This window comes from Gallus gallus, chromosome 12, assembly GCF_016699485.2.
Source record: "Gallus gallus isolate bGalGal1 chromosome 12, bGalGal1.mat.broiler.GRCg7b, whole genome shotgun sequence".
In the NCBI taxonomy this organism is placed as follows: domain Eukaryota; kingdom Metazoa; phylum Chordata; class Aves; order Galliformes; family Phasianidae; genus Gallus; species Gallus gallus.
Genome location: NC_052543.1, coordinates 1,933,551 through 1,955,998, shown reverse-complemented (window position 1 = coordinate 1,955,998; position 22,448 = coordinate 1,933,551). Strand labels below are relative to the sequence as shown.

The window sequence follows — 22,448 nt, the reverse complement described above, 5'->3', positions numbered from 1 at the left end:
CACAGCACAGTTTTTCAGGTGCAATAGGAGCGACCCCATCCTAAGGGGTGGGCGCCTCAGAAAACCCCAAACTGGAGCAGGCCTTCTTTTGGCTTCCCATTGCTGGGCGAGGTGGAAGGATGAGCAGAAGGGCAGGAAGCTCCCAGGCACGGAGCGGCCATCGGCCTGTCCTGCTGCCCCGTGTCAGCCTTGGGCTGGAAGTGGGGAGCAGAGCCGAGCACGAGGCCTCTGCTCTGTGCAGCCACAAAGGGGACGTTGTGCTGTGGCATGGCAGCAGCAGGGCCCTCTGCCTGGAGCAGGGACATCCCTGGTGGCAGCGGCCCTGTTGCTGTGGCAACCAGACTGCTTGTCACAAAGCCACATTGAGGAGAAGCCACGTACGGGGACGGAATCAGGCCTTGAGAGAAATTCATCCTTAACAACAAGATGCTTGATTTTTCACCAGGCACACCAAGGAGGGATGGTAATTCTCACCGCTGGAACCAGGAGCGAGGAGGACGCTGGCAGTGCTGAGCGCCAGGCCTCAGAACGCTGCGCATGGGCTGGAAGGACTCCATGCCCAAAACACACGGCCGGTTTGGTCCCAAGGCCTCAGGGAGTGCTGCACAGCACAGACTGAACTGCCCTCCTCTAAAATCAAAACCAAGCCCAGTCCAACCCCTGGCAGAGCAGAAACTGGCCATGGTTACAAACCCCTGCGCCCTGCTGACTCACACCTTGGCAAACTGCTCACCCCAGCCAAAATCTCAGCACAGAAAGCTCCCTGCACGAACAGCATGAGTCACCCCACGCCCCGACACTTACACTTTACCTATTTTAGAAAAGCTGTTCAAAAAAAAAAAAAACCCAAACCAAAACCCCCGAACAACAACAAACAAAAGGGTTTTTCAGAGCTCTCCCTTAGCACGGCCCACAAATCTGCCCTCAGCCCCCAGGCTGTCAGGCTCAGCAGCAGCCTCCAGAGAAAACCACCCTGGGAAAAGGCCCGTGGAGAAGAGCCAGAGCTGGAACAGCAAGATTTAAGGGCTGTGAACAGTGCGACTTGAATAAGATTGGCTCCTCAGCCCCAGCGTCTGAAATCACTCAGCAAAGATGGCACGCTCGGGATGGCTCGTTTCATTTCTTTTTTAAGCAATTCAGCAAACCAACGCTTCTGGGGAGAAATTTAATTTCACATGATTGTATTATTTGCTTTTCCTCTTAAAACAGGTCAGGAAAGCTTCAGCACACAACGCCACACGTTGCAAGGACTCAGGAGCGAGGAGGCCATGCATGATTTATATGCGGAGCAAGACTTCTCTCCCCCTTCGCCCCCGAGGCATTAAAACGCTGGAGCATTGCAGCTTAATCTCATTTAGGGAGCTTTGAATCATCTTAAATACTTAGGAAGTCTGTGCAAAATACCACAATCCACACAATTTCTTATGCCCCGATCCAGACAGCCCAGGCCGCCAGCTCTCACTGGCAGCAATGGGGAGTTCTCACGGTTTCCAAGTGAGTAACCGGGTTGTTCCTTCCACGCTGCCATTCCCTTCCCATGCATGACACCTTCTTACAGTACACGAGCCACAGAGCACATGGCTCAGACAACCCTGCTGCAGTGGTGCTATTGGAATGTTACCCACGATCCTAAAATCTGGTGTTGTAAAAAGACATTTGACATGGAAAACTCCTTAATGAGGAAACATACGTATCATACAAGAAACAGGAACTTTTCCAAGGTCAAGCAAATAGTACCTGCAAAGGCACTTGGGGATGCAACATGTTGTGTATGATCATGAAATCAAATAAACAACCCTTTTTTTCCTTTCTAAATTATCACGTACAGTGAAGAAGTGAACACAGCACAGCCTTCACATCCAAAAGATCCCTTGAAGAAGTTTCTCAGTTTCACACTGACTCTTGCTCCCAATGACATCTTTCTTCCCCATGCTGCCCATGACTTTAACACAGCATGAAGAAGTTCTCTTTTTTTCTGCTGAGATTTAGCTGGCAGCAGGCTACCACGAGTAGCTCATTGTCAGACAGGGCTGCTCTTACACAGGGAGCTAGCACATATGGAGAAAAACATACCAAGGGAAAACACGTGCATGAGCCACGGCATTCAGGTGAGGTCTTGGTCCTTTCCAAATTATAGAAGATACTGATGGCATCACTGTAAGTAGATGAGGCTGAAGCGCACTTGACTGGTGGATGGACTTCACAATTCTTCCTAATAATTCCTTTGCAATAAAGCTAATTTCCAAAATCCAGTTACCTGTAATGAGACCTCTAGCTGGCATGAATCAGCAAGGTTTTCTTGTAGTTAAGTGGAACAGAAGGATTTAGACTCTAAAGGAAAGAGACAAAAGAGAGGGGGCACTGAGCCCAGTGATGAGTGCTGCCTGATCACCACATGTGCATACTCTGCCTTTCAGCACCTTCTTCCCAGCAGAAATAAGGCTCATATCTACAACACCTTCTCAGATCTTTGGGGCGAAGGCAGAGAATGCACCTGGACCTGCCAGGGCTCTGCTGCTACACAAGCTGGGGTACAACTTGTGCCACCTTGCTAGTCAATGGGAAGACAGCACTGCCAGTGCAAAGTGGTGCCATTGTCATTCGTTTCATGAGATGGTTTAATGGTTTTAGAGCACTTACCCTTCAGCTTGAACTTTGTAGGCTTAATGAACTGCTATTGAACCTAGAAGGAATTTACTCCAGGTGTGTTTAATTGTTTCAGACCAAGCACATACATACATACATATGTATACATTTAAGAAAAGCATTTGCTGTTTTTCAAATAAGGAGGAAGAGCAGTCAAGAATGGCAGATAATCATAGCAAATTGATGACGACCACCTCTTCCAAAATCACTAGTCCAACTGGCACTCTGGAAGGTGCCATTCTGGCCCAAATGCCAGACTCAAACCCAAATGCACAAAGACTCGGGCCTGAAAGGCTCAAGCCTTGGATGACTCACTGGTTTAAAAACAATTCTTGCAGCAGCAATGACCCATTTTTTAATCGACTGAATGTTATTTTTGGTATTTTATGCATATTTACGTAATGCCTACCAAGATTGGCACCAAAGGATAAGATTCAAGGCCCAGCCTCATGCTATCCATATTTTAGGTACTCCTCCATACACCAGGGACTGCCATTCAACGAGAACTTTTCTGAACTCATATTCTACACCGTATCTGTCTTTGATCTACCAACACATAGCTCCTGGAGTTTATTACTCATACTCAGCTGTGTCACTGACGCTGAATTTACTGTAGCATGAGATAAACCAGTATAAATAGGCTGCAGGAAACATGGTAGGTAAGAGGGAACTACAGAAAATGTCACTTAGAATGTTAATTTCCTCCTGAAATACACCATCACTCCTGCAAAGCAAGAGCTCCTGCACCCCACACAAAGCCAAGCCAACAATTACACTTGGTTCTCCTGAATTCCCAGCACAGCTGTAGCTTAGTACAGCATTCCTTGTTCTAAAAATGTTGAAATGGCTCATTCCTGATCTGGTATAACCCCTCTTCTCTTCTAAAAATGCAATATACAGCATCCAAGATGCTTGATAACATTTCCTATTCTACAATCAATCATCAGCCTAAAATAACCTCCACTTTCCCCATGTGCATTGCCTTCTCAAACACTGCATTCTCTTCCTTGATCACCATTTTATTTGAGGCAATGAGTGGGGTATTTTAGAAGTACCAGTTATTACAGTAACTTGCAAAACAAATACTTTGACTGCGAAGTCTCCTGTTAGCGAGCAACGCTGAGCTGACTTCAGGGGAAACAAGCTGAAAACAGACAATCCAGCAATTAACTTATGCGATGCAGTGCTATTTAACTTAATTAGAAACAGGAAAATTGAGTGAGAGGCAGAAACACAGCCCAAGACTAAATGAAATTAAGGTGATGCAGAACAGTTTCCTCCATAGCAATTCCACTCTGGAAAGCAGACCCACATCCCTCCGTGTAGTCCTATGCGTGGTAATGATTCCATGCAGAATTTCTGTTACCAGCTCTTGCCGGAGTACAACATTATGCTAATACTCACGTGGATTGTAGTAGAGACTCCTACTCTATTATCATCATTTATATCATTCACTAAAAGTTCCTTGAAGCTAAAGGATAAAGAGCCTGTTCATTTTTGTGTTTGCTTTTTGCTTTGTTTAATGAGTGGGCTTCACCTATTTGCCTTCAAATCAGCCAATCACACAAGCTGTAGTTGGCACTCACCAGCACAGGCATTTTCCATGAAGCAGGTAATTGCTTAGCTCTCTGCTATTTGTCCTAGAGGATAAGACCTACAAGCCAGCAGGTCTGCTCCTACACACCATGCCTTAGCCTGAAAGCCTCAGATGACTGCAAGGCAGCCACGGTGTATAATGTGTATGCTGTACTAGGGAACAAGCCCTTCTGCAACTCTTACTCCGTTATTCATGAGAGTTCTCCTAGCAAAAAGACCCAAATACTCCTAAAACAACGTACTTTGTTTTCCTGAAGCCCCAAAGATCTTTGTTTTGCTGCTGTGTCCAGGCAGTCCTTCCTTTTCTTCTCCTGGAAAGCAGCAACATGTTTACTGAAGCTGAATAGCATGCCAGCAATACGCAACACGTTTCACATCCTGAACCATCCACCAAACCCTGAGAGGGGCAGATGCAGAACGCACCAATGCTCCAGGAGCAGAACAGTCTCTAGCTCTCCCTTCTTGATCCCAACCCTGTCAGAGCCCTCTCTACCACCTTTCTTTAAAATGAGGTAGGTCAAATGCATGGAAATTGACACCGCCTGGTGTGACTTAGTACAAATAAAGATAGAGAAGTGAGGGAGCAGAACCAAGAAAGAATGAAGCGCTGGATGTTCTTTGTGGGAAGACAAGTGACAGGAGCTGCAGTGACCCAGGCAGGCAGCCCACCACTTGGGTCTGCCCCTCTCCCAGCGGGAGGAACAGCACAGAACACTCAGGTTGGGGACAGCAGTAAAGCAGCAGAGGTTACACTGTGTAACCCCACAAGATAAAGCGAACAGAAAGGAGAAGGCTGGCAAAGGAAAGCTAGAAATAAAGGTGACTACATTTCACTTGGCTGCTGTTTCTGGGTCGGCGATGGAAAGAGACCTGATGTTTTCTACTTGCAAGGAAGAGACAAAAAACACAGCTGCCCTCTGGAAGGCCATTCCTGGTCCTGCAGACCTGCTTTGTTTCTGCTCCTGCCCTTCTGGAGCACAGCACGCTCCGTTTGGAAACAGCACTGCTCAACCAGAACGTCCCTGTGCCGGTAAGCAGCTGAGGTTTTCTGCAGCAGGACAGCAATGTGTGTGGCATTTCAGTCTAACAGAACAAAGCTGACAACACATTTTAAAAGCGCGTGGCAAATCCCATCGCCAAGCAGAGGAAGCTGAGCCATGGAATGCTGCAGGAACACAACCACAGCCCTGCAGGATCTCTGAGAGGCTGTCCTGAGCCCTCCTGCTCTGAAGTGATTACTGACACTCTAACTAGCTCTGATTATGGGCACAGATGAAAGCTGACAGCAGGGACCTCCCATTACAGCGTGTAGAGCTGGACTGACACACGGCTCTGGGAAGGAACATTTTTGCCTGTTCGAGCCCTTTCCTCTCGAGTACCTCAGTTAAAATTCCTTCCATTGAGTAATTTCTACCCAGATCCCGGCTGCGCTGGCTTTGTTCCCATATAAAAGAAAACCTGCAGGCAGAAAGCAGTGCCATCTGCCAAGTCAGAAGCTTCTTTAATGGACAGGCCTGGTGTGAAGGGGAACAGACTATCGCACTCCATCTCCAGCAGCAGGAGCGATGTGTTTCTCTCCCCAGGAGCAGGTTCCAGCGAGCTCCCCCTCACCTGAACTATTTCTCCACAAACAGAACCAATGGGTACTGCACAAACAGCCTCCAGGGAATATATAATAATAATAATAAGATCACCCAGTGCTTTTTTTCCCTCCTGCTCAACTTGCAGCCCAGTCTGTCCACTCTCTCCACCTGTGAGATCAGGCTGCCCCAGCCTTCACTTCCCATTCCTGCAGCTGGATGTCAGTGCACCCATTGGCACAAGCAGTGGCAAGGCCAGAGCGCCACAGCCCTGCCATCCCTACACACAACCACACACACAGAGGTTGCCTCTGAAAAAACACTTTTCCAAGTCTCCTTTTTAATTTACAATAAGCGTTCTGACCAGTTGATGTGTTGTGAAGTCCCACCTGGTGCTGGGGAACTGTATGGCCCTGTTGAGGTTTCACAAGAAGCAATGGGCAAACTTCTCTGAAAGCTTTCATCCGGGACTAGGAAAAAGATTTTATGTTCTTTCCAATTAACCAAGCGCCTTCCAATTAACCAAGGAAGGTTTTATCCTTCCTTGCTGAGTAATCTTCTCATTAGACCATCTTCGGAGAGAATAGCGGGTTCTCTCTGGACTGCTGGCAATATTACTTAATGGCATATTTAACTTCTTTTTCAGCACTTAAGCTCACAACAATGAGAAATACATACAAGCATGTGGTAATCTGCCATTTAAACTCCCTAGGGAACTCCCAACCATCTTCGCATTTCTGCCCATTTTGGAAGGAGAGCACACACTGCACAGCTGGGAGAACAATGCACACACAGCTATTTCAGTGCAATACTGAACGTGACCGACAAAGCCCCGCTTTGGCTTTCCATGTATTTTAAAAGTTCTGAAAACAAAATAATAACAACGGCCAACTCAATCAGTGCTAAAAGGAAGCTGGGATCAGATGATCTGCTACACATCCCTCCTCCCCAGCCAGCACTGCAGCTTTGCTCCTCTTCTCTCCCTCCCCAGCTCTGAGCATCCAATTAAAGCACCGTGCGGAATGGGAGTGGATTTCCTCTTTGATTCCAGAGCTCTGGAATGGGCTCTGGAACACTCCCATTTCCACTGGATTGTGCTCCCAAATGGCAACTTCCATCTTAAAATAGGTGAAGGCGTGCTACCCTTCATCACAGCACCCCGAGTACGGAAATTATGTGGAAAGCACCTCGGTTTAACCCACTTGGCGCAGAATATTTAGGCAGAAGGATCCAGATGAAGAATCACACCTCAGAGCCCCAAACCCGGGCAGGTGCAAAGCCCCAGCACTGCCCACCCTGTTGGCCAGAACTTCCACTTCCCTCCACGATAAACTCACGTTGAGTCGGTTACGCGCAGAGAACACAAAAACAGAGAGAAAGAAAAGTGAGAGCATTGGAAGCACGGCCATTAATCAGCACGTTCTGACAAGTTTTTCTAGCTTATGTTTGAATTTTTCTTTTTTTCCCCAATAGACAAAGCTACCAGGTATTTCCAGTCTCTGCCACCAGACTGCAAGGACCGCGCTGCACAGCAGCTCTCACCTGACTCAAGTAAGGCCACGGGCAGCCCTTGGCTTCCAGCTGCCCAGCAGAGGTGTCCTGCTGCCACCAGATGTTTATCGAGGCTCAAGAAACAGAAATGCACCCTAAAACCCCTTAGCTAACCGGGTAAACTCCAGCAAGAACTCAGCAACACCCCCACGTCCTTCTCACAACATTTCCTTCAGCTGTTTTCAGTCCTGCTGCACAGCACCAACCTGGATTGCATTTGGGCCATTTATTTCTTGTTGGGTTTTTAACCACATGGTCTAAAATCATCAAGGAAACCTCGAGGTTACATGCTAAAAGGCAAGTGAGTTTCACGTTCCTGAGTCAACAGTCTGTGTATTTAACTCGTGTTTATCAGTACAAATACTCATTTCCAGTTCACAGCTACTTGCCAGTAGTGGCATTACCTGCGCTCTCCCAGGCAGTGCCCTTCCAGAAACAGGTTGCAAAGATAAAGAGGAGAATAACAGAGTGAAGTGGAAGCGCCCCTTCCAACACACCAAGAGGGATCCTTCCAAAGTCGGGCACCTGTGGGATCGGGCAGGGCCCTGCAAAGGGCCTTCAGAGGGAAGGCAGCCTGAAGACCAATGAGCACCTCAGCCCTTCCCAGCTCGGGCCTATTGAATTGCAGAGCCCCAAATCAGCTTCATTCCCCAGTGTTGCATAACGCGCCCATTCAGAACCCAGCGCCTTCCTCACAGCACACACCCAGAAGTTCTCTTTATCTCTGAAATACAAACGCGAGGCTTTTGCCACTTCTAACGTTCACCTCAGCACTCACGTGGAATATTCTGGGACAGACCCACGGGCAGACCGCTACCCCATAAGCAATGCGAGCATCTCCAGGCCGGAATCCCTCACCTCACAGCCCTCCTCGTGAAACGTCAGCAGCAGAACAGGAGTGTGACAGGGCGTTAAGCGAACTCCCGCCTCCAAAGCACCAAGATAAAAGGGAATAGCCCGCATACCTTCAGAGCACACTTCTGCCCCGTCTCCTTGTGGAAGCACTCCAGCACTTTGCCGTTGATTCCTAACCCCAGCACCCGCTTGGACAGCTTGTAGTCATCCGTGACGGCGTGTTTCTTTATCTCTAGCTTGACGTGGGCCGCTCCCCCGGGCACGGGCTTCACGCCGCTCCTGCTCTCCACGTGGCTCTCGGGCTGGGATTCCTGCTCTCCTCCATCGCGTTCCATAGCAGGCGACAGCCCGCGGCCACCGCGACGCCCACCGGGCGACCCTTCCGCTCCGTCCCCCGGCGCGCTCGGCCCGCTCACACAGCGCCCGCCATCGAGTCCTGGGCACAAACGGGGGTCAGACCCACCGCCCGCCGCCCCCCTCGGGGCGACCGCCACCGGCAGCGGAGGAGAGGCGCTCGTGGAGCGTTCGGCCCCCGCCCCGCAGCTCAGCCCGCACCCAGAACTTTCTGCCCCGCCGCAACACGCGCCCGTGCCAAACCTCGGACCAAAGTCCTCGGCGGAGCCCGGCGCTCGCAACGGCTGCTGACTCTTCGTTTTGCGCCGAGAACCCCCGGCGGCCTCCCCCCCCCATCCGGCGCCGTGCCGACAGCCCCCACCTGCGGCCCTCGGCAGGGTGGGGTGGTGGGGGGGGAAAGGAGACGCGACGGGCGCCGCGCCCCGGGCCAACCCTCGGCCCGCCCCGCGAGGTGACACGGCCCGGGGGTTCGGGCCCCGCCGGAGGACGTTACCTGGCCCGTGGCGGCGCGGCCCCGGCCGACGCTTCCCGGCGCGGAGTCCCGGAGGGCGGGCGCTGCCTGGGTCCGCCCCGGGCAGGTGCGCGCCGCCCCCCGCGCCGAGGGGAGGCCCCGGCCCCAAGGGAGCACCGCGGGCGGGCAGCGGGGTGCGCGGGCGGCGTCGGCTCGGCTCGGCCCGGGGGGGGGAGGGGGGGGGGGACACCGGGGGTTGGGGTGAGGGGTGTGCTTTGTGGAGGTGACCTGAGGCACTCGCGGGTCGGGGGGGGCGGCGGTGCCCGGGGGTGCCCCAGAGCGCTCCGCGGCTCGCGGGGGTCAGCGGCGGCTGATGGAAGACGAAAAAGGTGGGAAAAAAAAAACAAACAACCAAAAACGAGGGGGAAGGGGGACGGAAATAGGAGAAGGAAGCGGCGGGGAGGCGCGGCTGCCGTGACGGCCGCGGGTGGTGCCGCAGCGCGCCCGTGCGGCAGTGCCCGGAGGAGCGGCCGCAGCAGCGCACGGGGCGGGGGTCGCCGGGGGTCGCCGCGGGGCCACGCAGCGCTCCGGGGGCACCAACGGGGCTGTGCCCGGCCCGCAGCGCCGCGTCCTTCCTCCGTGAGCGGAGGCGCCGTGCAGAGCCGGCTGATACGGCCCCGGGCTAATTGCACCCACCTGAAACTCTGACAAAGCCTTTCCAGCCCCGGCCCAGGGATCAAACGGCCTCGCTGTAAGGATGGCCACAGCTGATGCAGAGCAAGCAAATACATTCCCTTCCTCCTTGTGGTCATTTTATAGGTGGGATAGGTTGTCTGGGCACAAGGTGTACAGCCGTGCCAGGCAGAAGCATAACACCCTGGAATCATTATAGCTGGCAAAGACCTCTAAGATCACCAAGTGCCACCGTCCACCCCCGCAGCTGCCCACTGCCCGCGTCCCTCAGTGCCACATCCCCACGGTCCTGGAACACCTCCATGGACGCTGACTCCCGCAGCTCCCCGGGCAGCTGTGCCAGTGCCCGACCGCTCTTTCAGCAGAGGTGTTCTTCCTAATATCCAACGGGGACCCCCCCTGGGGCAACGTGAAGCCGTTCCCTCTCATCCCATCGCTGTTCCACGGGAGAAGAGGCCGACCCCCACCTCTCTACAGCCTCCTTTCAGGGGGACGTCTGAGGTCTCCCCTGAGCCTCCTCCGGACAGAAGGCTCCCAGCTCCCCCTGCTGTGCCTCCCAGGACTGGCGGTGCCGGGGACAGCTTCCAGTCGGAAGGAAAACGTTATTTATTTATGGATGTTTGCTTTTTGAAGTTAAAAAACAACCACAGCATTGTTACACGCTAAGAACCCGCTGTGGCACTAAGTTCTTTCATCCTCACAAAAATCCCTAAAACTGCACATTAAATATTAATCCTGTTTTTACCAAAAGCACCCAACAGCAACGACACACTGTTACAATCAGAAGGATTAACACAGTGGAAGGGCAGTACAGGAGCGGAACAGCAAAGGGACTAACGGGGATGGAATGGTATTTCAAAGGGAAAGGAAAGGTGCTCACCATTCCCAGAGATTGAGGCTCACAGAAAATACTCCACCAGGGAGGAACATTCAACCAGAGATCCTTCCCCAGGAGGGGTCAGCCCTTCATTGAGGTCTAAGAGGGGTGCAGTCAGGCTCCACCCCTTCCAGTCACACAGCTGAATTGCCTTCACCTGTGCTCCCAGGGCTGACCGGGTCCTTTCCCCACGTGCTCCATCAGTGGGTCAGGCCATGACTCAACAGTGTCGTCCCCCCCCCCCCACATACACACAGATCCTTCCCCAGTGGCAGTCAGCCCTTCACTGAGGAGCTGCTGCTCCTGGGTATCACAGCTACCTGCTCTGTGCAGAGCTTTATGGCTCAAACACCGTTACTTTGGGTGACTAAGGTTAATTTTGGCTGTCTCATTGGGTATTTTTTGCTGCCTTTTTCCTACACTGCAGCAATTCGGTGACAGCGATATCAGGCATCAAAGCCAGTTCAGACTGTGAAATACCTCATTTCTCACCAAAAATGAAGTGAAATGAAACATCTCAGTTTGCTGTCAGGCGGAGAGTGAGGAAATCTGGGGTCACCAAATCCTTGGGGTCGGCGTGCTTTGGGAGAATGATACCTACCCGAATGCTGCATTCATCCGAGTTTATCTGAGACAAAAGGGATTGGGCTGGGATTGGTCCTCACACAGCGGTGTCTCGAGGAAATCAATATCGACTGCAGTAAGGGAAATGCCACCAGCAGCTGAAAATGCAGTGATACGTTCTTCTGAAACGCTGCCTCCCCGGGGTGCCATCGGTGTGAGTCCTCCCCCGGGGCGTTGTACAGGCGGTGCTCTGTGCTGTCAGCCTGGAAGTGGGGATGGAGCTGTGGGGCCGCGGCATCCTTTGTGCATTTCTGAGGAAGTTCTTCAGAAAGCGCTGCGTCTGTGCCGCGGGAGGAAGGGAAGCTCTGCAGGACTCTCTAGAGATGCACAGGAGGAAATGGAAACCGCTGTGTGACCCCTAGGTTGGGCTGCGGTGTGTGCTGCACTCTGAAATGTGGCCCGTGCATCTGTCCTTCAGTTCTGCTCTGCAGGTGTCTGCCTCAGACCCAGCACAGCAAAGCAAAACAAACAGAAAAAAAAATAAAAATAAATAGGAAGGAAAAGAGAGGAAGTCATAATATGGTTTCTATAAGTTACAAACCCCAGCCCTGAACCCACTGCTGTATCGAGGCCACCCATACCCTACACCACGCCGTGCCCTGACGCCTGGGGGTCCTCAGCACTCCATCCTCACAGCACTGTGGGGAGATGCAGTGGGTCTGAGAGCTGTGCTGACTGCCAGCATCTGCATCACAGGCACTCACTGGGGGTGTTTTGGGCCACAGGGCACCTGCAGAGGGACACACGGGCACCACGTGGGCAGTTTGGATGGGGCCCTGGGCACCCTGCTCTATGGTCAGATCTGGAGGCTGGTGGTCCTGCCTACAGCAGAGGGGTTGGAACTTGATGATCCCTGGGGTCCCTTCCAACCCAGGCCTTTCTATGATTCTATGATTCCCATTTCAGCAGAGAGAGGAAAAGCAAAGCGTTTTCGTTTTTGTTTTTGTTTTTGTTTTTTCCTTTGTATCACGAATCAAAAGCATCATAAATCCTCCCATCTGTCGCCAGGAGATGGTGCTTCGTTTTCTGCTGCAGTGGAGCACAGCGCATTCATCTCTCCCCGAAAGAGATCCCAGCGCAGGGGTAGAGCGGCGGCCGTCAGCCCCGGGAAGCCGCAGCCCAGCGGGTGGTGCTGCGGTGCTGCAGAGCGCCCGGGGACGGCCCCGCAAAGCCGCCGCCGCCCAACGCGGGGGCACCGCGCTGCCCCGCAGGCTCTGCCCCTCCGCCCGCAGCGCCTCCCGCGCACGAAGGCCGGAGGACATCGCTAGGTGGAGCCCGATTCCGCCGCTGGGACGCACGGACGCCGGGTGCAGCCCCGGAGCGGAGGCTCGGAGCGCGCTGCGCTGCTGCAAGGCAGCACGAGGTTGTGAAAGAGGCCCCGTTAGGTACGAGGGGACCCTCCCGCTCCCCGCAGCCCTTGCCGGCACCGCACGCGGGAGCCGCCCTGAGTCCGTCCCGTCCCGTCCCGTCCCGCTGCGCCCCGTGACCGGAGCCGAAGGAGCGTAGGGCGGCTACGGCCGCCCTACGCTCCTTCGGCTCCGGTCACGGGGGCGCTGGGGGCAGCGGGAGGATGGAACCGCTGTGTTGAAAAATAAAGGCTTTGATAGGCCCAGAAGAACGTGAGGTCTGCATCTCCCGGCTTTGCCTGGGTAATGCCTACAGACGTGGGCCGCTCTGCGTGCTTATTTTTTTATAGGTCGCTCCGAAAGTAACGCCTCCTATTTATTTCCGTGGAAACTACAACAGACACAGCGAACACAACATCGCTGCTTCACACATCAAATTCTCAGCTACAAAACGCGATTTTTCAACACAGCCACCACCGTTAGCTGTGCGTTTTCAGCAGCGACGATCAGCAGTCTGCATGGTAACAACCTGCACCAGCGGAGGTGACGGCTGTCGCTGCTGAACTGCAGCACCCACCGCCCCACTGTGACCCATCAGAGTTCACCGAGTGTCAGTGGTTGCCAGTTTTTTCTGCACGGAGGCATTCGGCCCCGTCCCTCCGCTCCCTACACACTTCCATGTCACGACGCTATTTTGTCAGACTGCCCCTCCGCTGCCATCTGCCACAGGGCAACAAAACGACGCGGGGCATCGGCGGAAAGGTTCGACTTCTACCTCCACCCCACCGCCATCCGCCTCCTCTACCGCGGGCCGATAGAATGAAATAGGAGGCATTACTTTCGGAGCAGCCCCGGCAGAGCCGCACCGCGACGCGGGGTTACCGCGGGGATCGCAGCGCTCGGCCCGGCCCGGGCGGAGCCCCGCGCATGCGGCGGGCGGCGGCGGCGCCCATTGGCAGCGGCGGCCCCGCGTTCCTGGAAAGTTCTTGGAAATGGATCAAAGGCGTTTCCGCGAAGTGCGCCGAGCGCCGCCGCGAGACTCCGGGCCGGGCCGGGCCGAGCCGAGCCGAGCCGAGCCGAGCCGAGCCGAGCCGAGCCGAGCCGAGCCGAGCCGAGCCGAGCCGAGCCGAGCCGAGCCGAGCCGAGCCGAGCCGAGCCGAGCCGAGCCGAGCCGAACTCAGCCAAGCGCCCAACGCCCCGAGCGGCCCCGCCCGGCCCCGCGCTGACATCACGGCGCCGCGCCGCTATTTATACCTGCCGCTTTTTTTTCTTTCTCCTCGCGTGGCTGCTATCGGAAGAGTGATGCGAATACAATGCGATTCCAGGAATCCCTCGCTTCCTGGAACAGATTAAAAGGGGCAAACAAAAGATTACTTAGCGGGTTTTTTTTCTCGCCCAGCCCCAGTACTTGTGCAGCCCGGGCCGAGGCGCGCGTCTCTCCCCAGCGCTCGCGGGGACCGTATTTATTTCTTCCCGTCTATTTATTATTAACGCCGAGCGCCCCGAACGCTTCTTTCTGAGAGCGCCCCGCGGGAGGATCGGACCGCGCCGCTCCGCCGCCGCCTCCGGAGTGCGGGACGGGGCACAGCACGGCCGGGCACAGCGGGGAGGACGGGCGCTGCCCCTGCCGAGGCCCCGATGCTCTTCCCCTGGCCCCGCAGTGACATGATCCTCTGCGTCCCGGGGTAAGTGCGGTCCCGAGTTCCGCGCTTTCCGCCGCTGAGAACCGCGCGTGGTTCGCTGCTTCGGGGTGGGAGGAGGGGGAGAACAAATCGGTACAAAGCGGCCGCGGGGCACCGGCGGGACCCGGGCCGGCCCGGGAGCGCTGCAGCCCCGCACGGTTGTGCGCCGCTGAGAACACCGCCGTGCCCGGAGCGCACGGTGCCGTCCTTCGCCACCACCTTTCTGTGCCGTGCGGACGGGACGCGCCCGGCACGCAGCGCGGTCAGCCCGCGGGGACGGATGGGCGCGGGGGGTCCCGGGGCAGCGCTCGCTCTCGGCTCCCCGTGCCCCGCTCGCGCTTCCCCAGCGCTCTGCTCCAAAGCCGGCGGAGCTCCCGCTTGCCGACACCCCCCCGCTGCCCCCGCGGCTCTCCCCTCGCTCCTCTTTGCTCTCGGTGCGGCGCTGCGGTTCCCACCGCCCCGGCAAAGCGCGTTCGCCTCTCAGCCCGGGGCGGCCGCACCGAAACCTCCCCGGCGCACCGCAGCTCCCCGCGCTCCGCAGACGGCCGTACCCGGCGCTGCTCGGATCCCCCCCCGCCCGTGGGCGCTCCCGCAGCCCCGATCCGCCCGGCGGCCCCGCAGTCCGTCCCCGCGCTGCGCTGCACCGTCTTCCCGAGTTTCACCGAGTAGGGAAGTGACTGCAGAGCCGATGGCAGCCCCGAGCGGAGGATCCGTTCTCTGAACTCTCCTTCCCGGGGCGCTGGGACACGCTCAGGGCCGGCGCACGGGGACGTTCCGTCGCCGCTTCTCTCCGGTCCCCATATGCCACTTTTCTACATTTCCTTCCCACCACCCGCCCTGATCCCCGCGTTCCTCTCCCCGCTTTCTCTCCTACAAGCGCTTATTTCCAAGAATCTCCCCCCGTCCCCACGCAGAGCCGAGCGCTCCGTGCCCGCACACAGCGCTCCTGCGGCTCCTCCCCGGCAGACCCTCCCGCAGCGCTCCGGACATCGCTGCCGGCGGCCGCTGCCCCGTCCCTCTGCCGTCCCTCCCGTGTCGGAGCCGCTCTCCCCGCTCACAGCCATCTCTGTGCCATCACCTCCCCTACGGAGCAGCTTACCGGGAGGATTTAACCCTCCCCGCCCGCCTTGGTCCCAGCGAGCCGCTCCGAGCTCCATTCCAAAGGCACAGAGCAGAGGGAAGGAGATGGGAGTAGAAAAAGATTAAAAAAGGGTATGGTTCCATGCTAGGGACAAAAGAAAGTCTTCCTCGTGTTCAGAACTGATGGGCCGGAAAAGCTTCCAAGAGAAATTAGTGGGGAGGTTTGGAATTGGGACAGCGGTACACACAGGTGTGGGGTGGCAGAGATGTGGGCAGCTCCCAGCCGGGCACCGGGCACATTGCAGTGCCTGCTTTGTAGGGAACGGAGAGCAGGGAATGTCCCTTCCCGGGAATGCAGGCAGCCGTGTGCTCGGGAGGGGGCTGTGCAGAGAGGGGGACAACCACGGGGCTTAAGGAGTGGCACCCCTTCCCCTGCAGCCACAGCTCCGGGGACACCTGGAGGAAGCCACACGCCAACAGCCAGCACCGGGAACACCGAGCGCTCAGTGCGCTGTGAGGCACAGAGAGCCACCCGTGTGGCACAGGGCCTGGGGGAGATAGGGGCTGCCCCCATAGATAGGAATGAAGAAACGGGGTTCACGTGCCCCGCGAGGCAGCAGATAGCCTGCTTGACACAGTGCTGGAAGAACGCTCTTTTCTAAAGAGCCGCAGGATGGTGGGGGTTTGCCACGTCTCGCATGGGCAACAGTGTCATCTCCCTTTGTAGGTGGACTGCTACCCCTGGTTTCACACAGCCCTTACCCACACCAGCACTGCTGTTAGAGGTGCAGGCTCACAGCACTGCTAGGCGCTCACTTTTAAATCGTGGGGAAATTGCCGTCAGGCTCTGCCCAGCCTGCTTTCCTCCCCAACCCCTTCTGCTTCCCGCTCCTGTCCCCAGCAGCCACCTCACAGCACGTCCACGTCCCTCCCTGCAGGGCCATAGTTCGTGTAAGGCACAGAAGGAGCCGATGGGAGGGGAAGCACCGCAGCCTCTGCTCCTTCCTGCAGTGCTGCCAGTGCAGCGCTGCCACCTCCGCGGTCCCCGTGGGTCCTGCAGGGCAGGTTCAGCCCCATTCACCTTTTGTTCTGAACGCCTCGAGCACGTGGAGGACACGGTGTGGGACATGGAACGGTGGGGCGGTGAGCCCAGAGGATGGGACAGAGGGCAGTGATTTTGCTGGGGAGCAGAGCCGTGCCCTGGGCACGGTGCTCAGGGCCCTGTGGTGTCCTGTGGTAACCCCGGGGCTGGTGCTCACACCAATGTCCCCAGTGTGCCCTTGAGTGCCAGGATCTGCGTGGTGCAGGGCTTTGGCTGAACCAGGGACTCCCATCGCTCTGCCACCCGAGCAGCAAACCCTCAGCTCTAGCAGCACGTTTTGGATCAGGGCCGTTTCAGTAGAAGGCAGGTAGGACACAACCCAAGCAATTCCCAATTCTGCTTCTAATTATCCTACAGCAAATGACTAACAGACTCACTGACAGATGCAGAAATGCTCCAGCTTGTAACAGTAAAGCTGGAAAGCTGCTATGAAGCTCATTGCCTCTGAAACTATCCACTAAAAGCCAACATTTAAAACCAACAGATTTCACATCAAGCTGTATTGCAGACAGAGCACCTTTTCCAAGGTGAAATAGGCCGATGTTTCCCCTGTTCCTTAGGGCTCATCTTCAGCCATGTCTTTCCTTCCAGAGCTGTGGGTGCCATCCCTGGAGGTGCCCCAGGCCACGCAGGGGCCCTGAGCAGCCCGAGGTGGGGGACAGCCGGCCCGTGGCAGGGATGGGGCTGGGAGATCCCTTCCAACCCGACTGCGCTGTGATGCTATGATTCCCATGTGCTGATCTCAGTGTGGAATGTAATGTTATTGCAGTCTGCTTGTAGAATGTAGCACGCTGTAGCACAAGGCAGCATGCACCGAGCAGTCCTTCACGGCCAAGAGAGGTAATGCGCAGTGCCCTTTGTTTCAGACCTCACCCCTTGCTGGCAGAGGAGAAGATCCAAAGGCTGTCGCTGCGCGGCATCGCGGAGGATCTGACGGAGCACATCATGCAGCCCCTCCCGGTTCCGGCCTTCCCGGAGGAGCCTGCACCCACCTTCGCAGCACCGGAGCCAGACGGCAGCGCGCCTCAGACGCGGGACCCTGAGGAAGACCTCCTCTGCATCGCAAAGACCTTCTCCTATCTGCGGGAGTCCGGTAAGAGCCGGCCTGGGGCAGGGGGTGTGGGGTTGTCCCATGCAGTGTGCACACGGCTCCGGCCCTGCAGCTCCCAGCCCCAGCCCGCTGCTGCCCCTCTGGCACGCTCCTTCCCTAACGAGTGCTCTCTGGGTGCTTTTCCAGGCTGGTACTGGGGCTCCATCACAGCCAGCGAGGCCAAGCAGCACCTGCAGAAGATGCCCGAGGGCACCTTCCTGGTGCGGGACAGCACGCACCCCAGCTACCTGTTCACACTCTCGGTCAAGACCAACCGCGGTCCCACCAACGTGCGCATCGAGTACGCCGACAGCAAGTTCCGCCTGGACTCCAACTACTTGTCCAAGCCCCGCATCCTGGCCTTCCCGGACGTGGTCAGCCTCATCCAGCACTACGTCACATCCTGCACGACGGAAAGCAAGAGCGAGGCGCCCTACCCGCCGCCGGCCCCGCTGCCCCCCGTGCAGAAGGAGGTGGCGGTAGCGGCCGTGCACCTGAAGCTCCTCCGGCCGCTGGGCCGCCGGGACAGCATCCCCAGCCTGCAGCACCTCTGCCGGCTGCGCATCAACCGCTGCACGACCGAGGTGGAGCGACTGCCGCTGCCCCGGCGGATGGGGGACTACCTGAAGCAATACCCCTTCCAGCTCTGAGGCACGGCCGCCGCCTCTCGGGCACGATGGGTGGGAGCAGGGCGAGAGAACTTGGCGTGTCCTTGTCCCACCGGCACCAGGTGGGAGCTGCACGGCTCTGACTGTCTGCATAGACTGCACCACCCTCCTCTCCCCATCTCTCCACGTCCATTCCAGCAGGGAGGAGCTGGCTGTCCCAACTCCGGGGCATCACCTGAGCTCTGATCCTCGGGCCGAGCCAATGGCGGCCGTGAGAAAGTGCTGTAGGCATGTGCACACTACTTGAATTCAGAGTTGCTGTGACACAGATGTTCACCTTGTTATTTTCGCTATTTATTTCCATGGCAGTTTCTATCCTCATGATATTTTAAATGCACCTTTTACTTTATTGTTTCTTTTTGTTTGTTTGTTTGTTTGTTTGTTTGTTTTGTTTCTTTCTGAGATGGAATTAAAGGCTCCCAGCCAACTGGCAGCCGAAAACCTGTGGGAATTTGGATGTGGATCTGCACCCACGTGGTGCCTGTCTGAGCCCATGCCTGCAGCAGGTCCCTGCCGTCCGCATCCAAACTCCTGCAGACTCCTGGGCTGTGGGGCTCAGCTGGCTGCACACAGACCCGGCGCTGCAGGTGAGGAGGACTTTCCCTCCCAGCTGCAGGGGCTGAGCACTGTAACCTCAGAGCACACTGGGGCAGCTTGTGCCCACCCCAGAGACACATGCTGTGCCCTGGGGGTACTGCTGGAGGAAGCCCTTCTTCCTCGAGAATTCCGAGCAGGGCTTCTGGATACTGAGCTTGGGCCAGGGAGCGCTCATCCCGTTCTGCCACCCTCTCCATCTCAGAAGGACATTAGTGACAAAATGAGTAACCACAAAGCCAGTTCTCCCACCTGCAGGCGGAGGGACTTGCTGGCAGGGCAGCTGGCACGGGGTGGTGTTGTGAGCCCTGTTCCGAACAGTGCCTCCTTGACCGGGTTTGGGGACAGCCCTGCTGAGCTGCAGCAGCGCCGCACGGCTTCAGGCTATTTATTTATTTATTGGGGGGGTAACAAGTGACACGCACCTCAGCAGGAAGAGCCGTCCTTCTGCTCTGCTCGCACCGCACCGCGCCGTGCTGCCAGCGCCATTCCCGAGCCGTGTGGCTTCCATCAGAGCCGTGTGGCTTCCATCAGAGCCGTGTTCTAAGCGCGCTGGAAACCACGTTTAACTTCTTTCTCCGCCAAGGTCCAGAGCTCCCTTCCCCCTTTCTCAGACTTGCATGTTTGTTATCTTTAAATAGATGTTCTGCTCTGGGTGTACTTCTCGGAGCCCATCCCTTTCATGCCCCTTTGAATGAGGCACAGTGGCTCTCCGCAGCTCTTTGCAGGGAGGCATAGGGCAGCTGGGCTCTGCCCTTAAACAAGACAGAGCCCCTCCTCCTTCATTCCTCAATCCCATTTCCTCCCAGGCTGTAGGAGCCACTTCAAGCTCTAAGATTTATACATAGGGCTAGAGAAATCATTGCTTCCTTTGCTCCTGTAAGACTCTGTAACTTTGTCAAACTTGAAGCAACGTTAAGGTTCCTCGCTCATCCCTCCCTGGACCTCTCTGAGGCTCTCTGAATTATTAGAGACAAATCCCAGCTATCTCTGAGAACTGAGAGGAGGTGAGAAAGGATGGGACGGTGACCCAGGAGACAAGCTCAAAAAACAGGTGGAGTTTCTTCCACCCTAAGTGAAAGTTGCCCGAAGGGCCGAGATGCCCCACTGTGCTCAGTCTGTGTCCTTTTTTTTCCTCCCCACATTTATACAGGTTTGTTCTCTTGCAAGCTTTGTTTTTGATACTTCAATGATTGACAGTGTGTGATGTCAGGTTGGCTTTTTATTGTACCCTTCCACTTTGCCCCATATGGCAGCATCCATGGGGAGGCACTGAATGAGAACTTAAAAGGCAAAACAACAACTGTTGTTTTTTTTTTTTTTAATAACATAAAACATAAAACCACTTTCAAGGCTTCCTTTTATCCAAACACCTCTCTGCCTGAGGACACTGGGAACAAGGAAACCACAGCTCTGCCAGGAGCAGCAGTGATCTCAGGAAGCCCACAAGGCTTAGCCACAGCCTAGGTCTGTACAGCACACATCACAACTCAGCCTGAGAAACGTGCAGCAGGAACGGGCAAGTCGTTCAGCTCTCCGAAACCTCCCACCTACTTGATCTTTCCTCTGCCGGGGTGATGGGGAAACCAAGCTTGCAGGTTTGACCTCATTGCCCCAGGAGAGTGCAGCTAAGTGGGCAGAAGTGTGTAAGGAGAAGGAAGGGCTGGTTAACCGCCAGCAGGTGCTGAGCTGGGGGCTGTAAGCTCATCTGGGCAGGGACCACCTCCGTTGTCTGTACCGCATCTAGCACAGTAGGGTTCTCTAGGTGCTACTGCAATACAAGGAATAAACAATACAGTTACTCCAGAAGTCAGTTTCTTCTATCTTGAACAGTTTGTTAAAATTCACTTGACTTGGATTTTCAATAAACATTTTAAATATATTTTAAAGCCACTCGGTGTGTAAATCTTTGGTGAAATCCAGGTGGATGAGCGCCTTTGCTAGTCACAGACATCCTCCCTGGGGAGGCTGGGCAGTCTTGCCCATTTCTTTTAAACAGCCAAAAGGGAAAGCCCTTTGGAGCTGTCAGCAGCGTGGCCTGGGTTCCACTGCACACAGTCAGGCAGCAGCAGACCCTGAGTCCCACCTCGCCAAGGGCTGGAGGAGCACCGTTTAAGGATGTAGAAAAAGAAAGGGATGATTTTTGTATTGCTTCTGTGTGCTGTAGAAAACCATTACAATCTAGGGGAAAGGAGATGGAACGTAGCTGGAAGTTTGGTAACTTGTTTACAGCAGGCTTGACGTTGGCCTGAAAGAAGAATTCTGCTCATGGGGGTGTTGAAAGAGGAGCTCAGAAAGGAAAGACCTGCTCTGGATGGAGGCTGATGGCTCCAGCTTCCTGCCCTCCTCCTGAGGCCACCCCATCTTCTCCACCACGGGCAGACATGGGCTGCATACCAGGGAACCCTCTGCTGGCAGGGGCTCCACTGCCACCTCCCCACACTCGTCTCCCAGTGGAACAGAAACCAAAACACGCTCAGAAAAAAACCCCACAATCTCAATTAGACCCTTCCATTATCCTAATGCACCAGTTCCAAGGCTTGGCATTGTGCTGGAAGGTGTTCCTAAGCACCCGCTGCCCTTACTGTGCCGGCCATAGGGCTGCCACGCACCAGCAAGCAACGTTTCAGACCTTCCCCAATGGGTTCCCATTGCGCACCAGCCAGGAAACTGGCAACGGAATGTCCTGCTTAGGGTTAAGTTGTTAAAAACAACCACATTCCTTCTGTTTTATGGGAAAAAAAGAAAAGGGGTGCAGAGGGGGTAAAGTACTGAAAAAATGGAAGAATGAAAACAAAAGAAAATCTGCATCCACTTTCAAAAGGGAACTTGGAAAACCCTGGGAAATACTGATACATTGCTAAGTACTTTCCTTGTCTCTTAGCTGGGCTGAACTTTTCCCATAGCGGCACACACGAAACCCTGCTGTTCCCTTTCCGCAGAAGTGATGGGCATGAGTCAAGCCAATGCAGCACTGCAATCACACATTATCTTAATGACTGCCACTCCTGCATCTTCAGCACATTTCCTGAGAGCAAACAAGTTCACGTTCTGAGAACTCCTGTCCCAAACCTCCATGTGGACTGACCTCATTTTCTGCAATGGAGATCCACGCTCTGGAAGGGGGAGCACTCATGGAAACACCGGCTGACCCACACTGCTGCTGGTGGGGCAGCACCTCTGCTGGGGACTGTCACTTTGTCACCTGTCACTTTGCTGAGGCACTGCAGGACAGCCGGGCTGGGCTCTCTCGTTCTGCAGTTGCTGACTGCAGAGAGGCACACGGACATGGAGCCTTCCTTGAGAAGCAGACTGACACAGTAGGGAACAGAAATCCCAGTCCATGACTGAAACCACACTGCCACGGCTCCCTGCCAGAGCAGAAATGCCCTGCAGTTTGTCAGGCACATACGGTAACATTTTCTGTCTTAAATAATCAGCGTTTTGAAACAGCAACACGTGGAAGGGAAAAATAACCTGCTGATGTGCACATGATCTTTCCTCTCAGCTGTGCTAAAACCCCTCTCCTCTCCACGGATCCTCTCAGGAGCATGACTTCCCTTAACCCAGGGCACATGAGCTAGCAAGGAACGGAGTGTGTTTCACCCTCTTACAACAGACATGGCCAGGTACGTTACAGCAGTCAAACTATTACATGG

General features: G+C 55.4%; 2 protein-coding genes across 5 annotated transcripts in view; one reads left to right on the top strand and one right to left on the bottom strand.

Annotated features, from left to right (window-relative positions):
- Positions 1-9,125, bottom strand: part of MAPKAPK3 (MAPK activated protein kinase 3) — a 42,074-nt gene extending 32,949 nt beyond the window's left edge. For 2 of the 4 annotated variants that reach the window (XM_025154458.3, XM_040646180.2), the window contains exons 1-2: positions 8,826-9,125; positions 8,339-8,664 (exon numbers count right to left, since the gene is read on the bottom strand). In XM_025154458.3, the coding sequence (XP_025010226.1) occupies positions 8,339-8,563 (225 nt within the window). In that variant the 5' untranslated portion in view covers positions 8,564-8,664; positions 8,826-9,125. The remainder of the gene's footprint in view (positions 1-8,338; positions 8,665-8,825) is intronic. The other 2 variants (XM_025154457.3, NM_001321558.2) reach the window with 1 other exon arrangement.
- A 4,724-nt stretch (positions 9,126-13,849) lies between these two features.
- Positions 13,850-20,682, top strand: CISH (cytokine inducible SH2 containing protein). Its single transcript, NM_204626.2, has 3 exons — positions 13,850-14,258; positions 17,304-17,530; positions 17,675-20,682. Exons 1-3 carry the CDS (start codon positions 14,212-14,214, stop codon positions 18,175-18,177), a joined length of 777 nt encoding a protein of 258 aa, NP_989957.2. The 5' UTR covers positions 13,850-14,211; the 3' UTR covers positions 18,178-20,682.
- Positions 20,683-22,448: the final 1,766 nt, after the last annotated feature.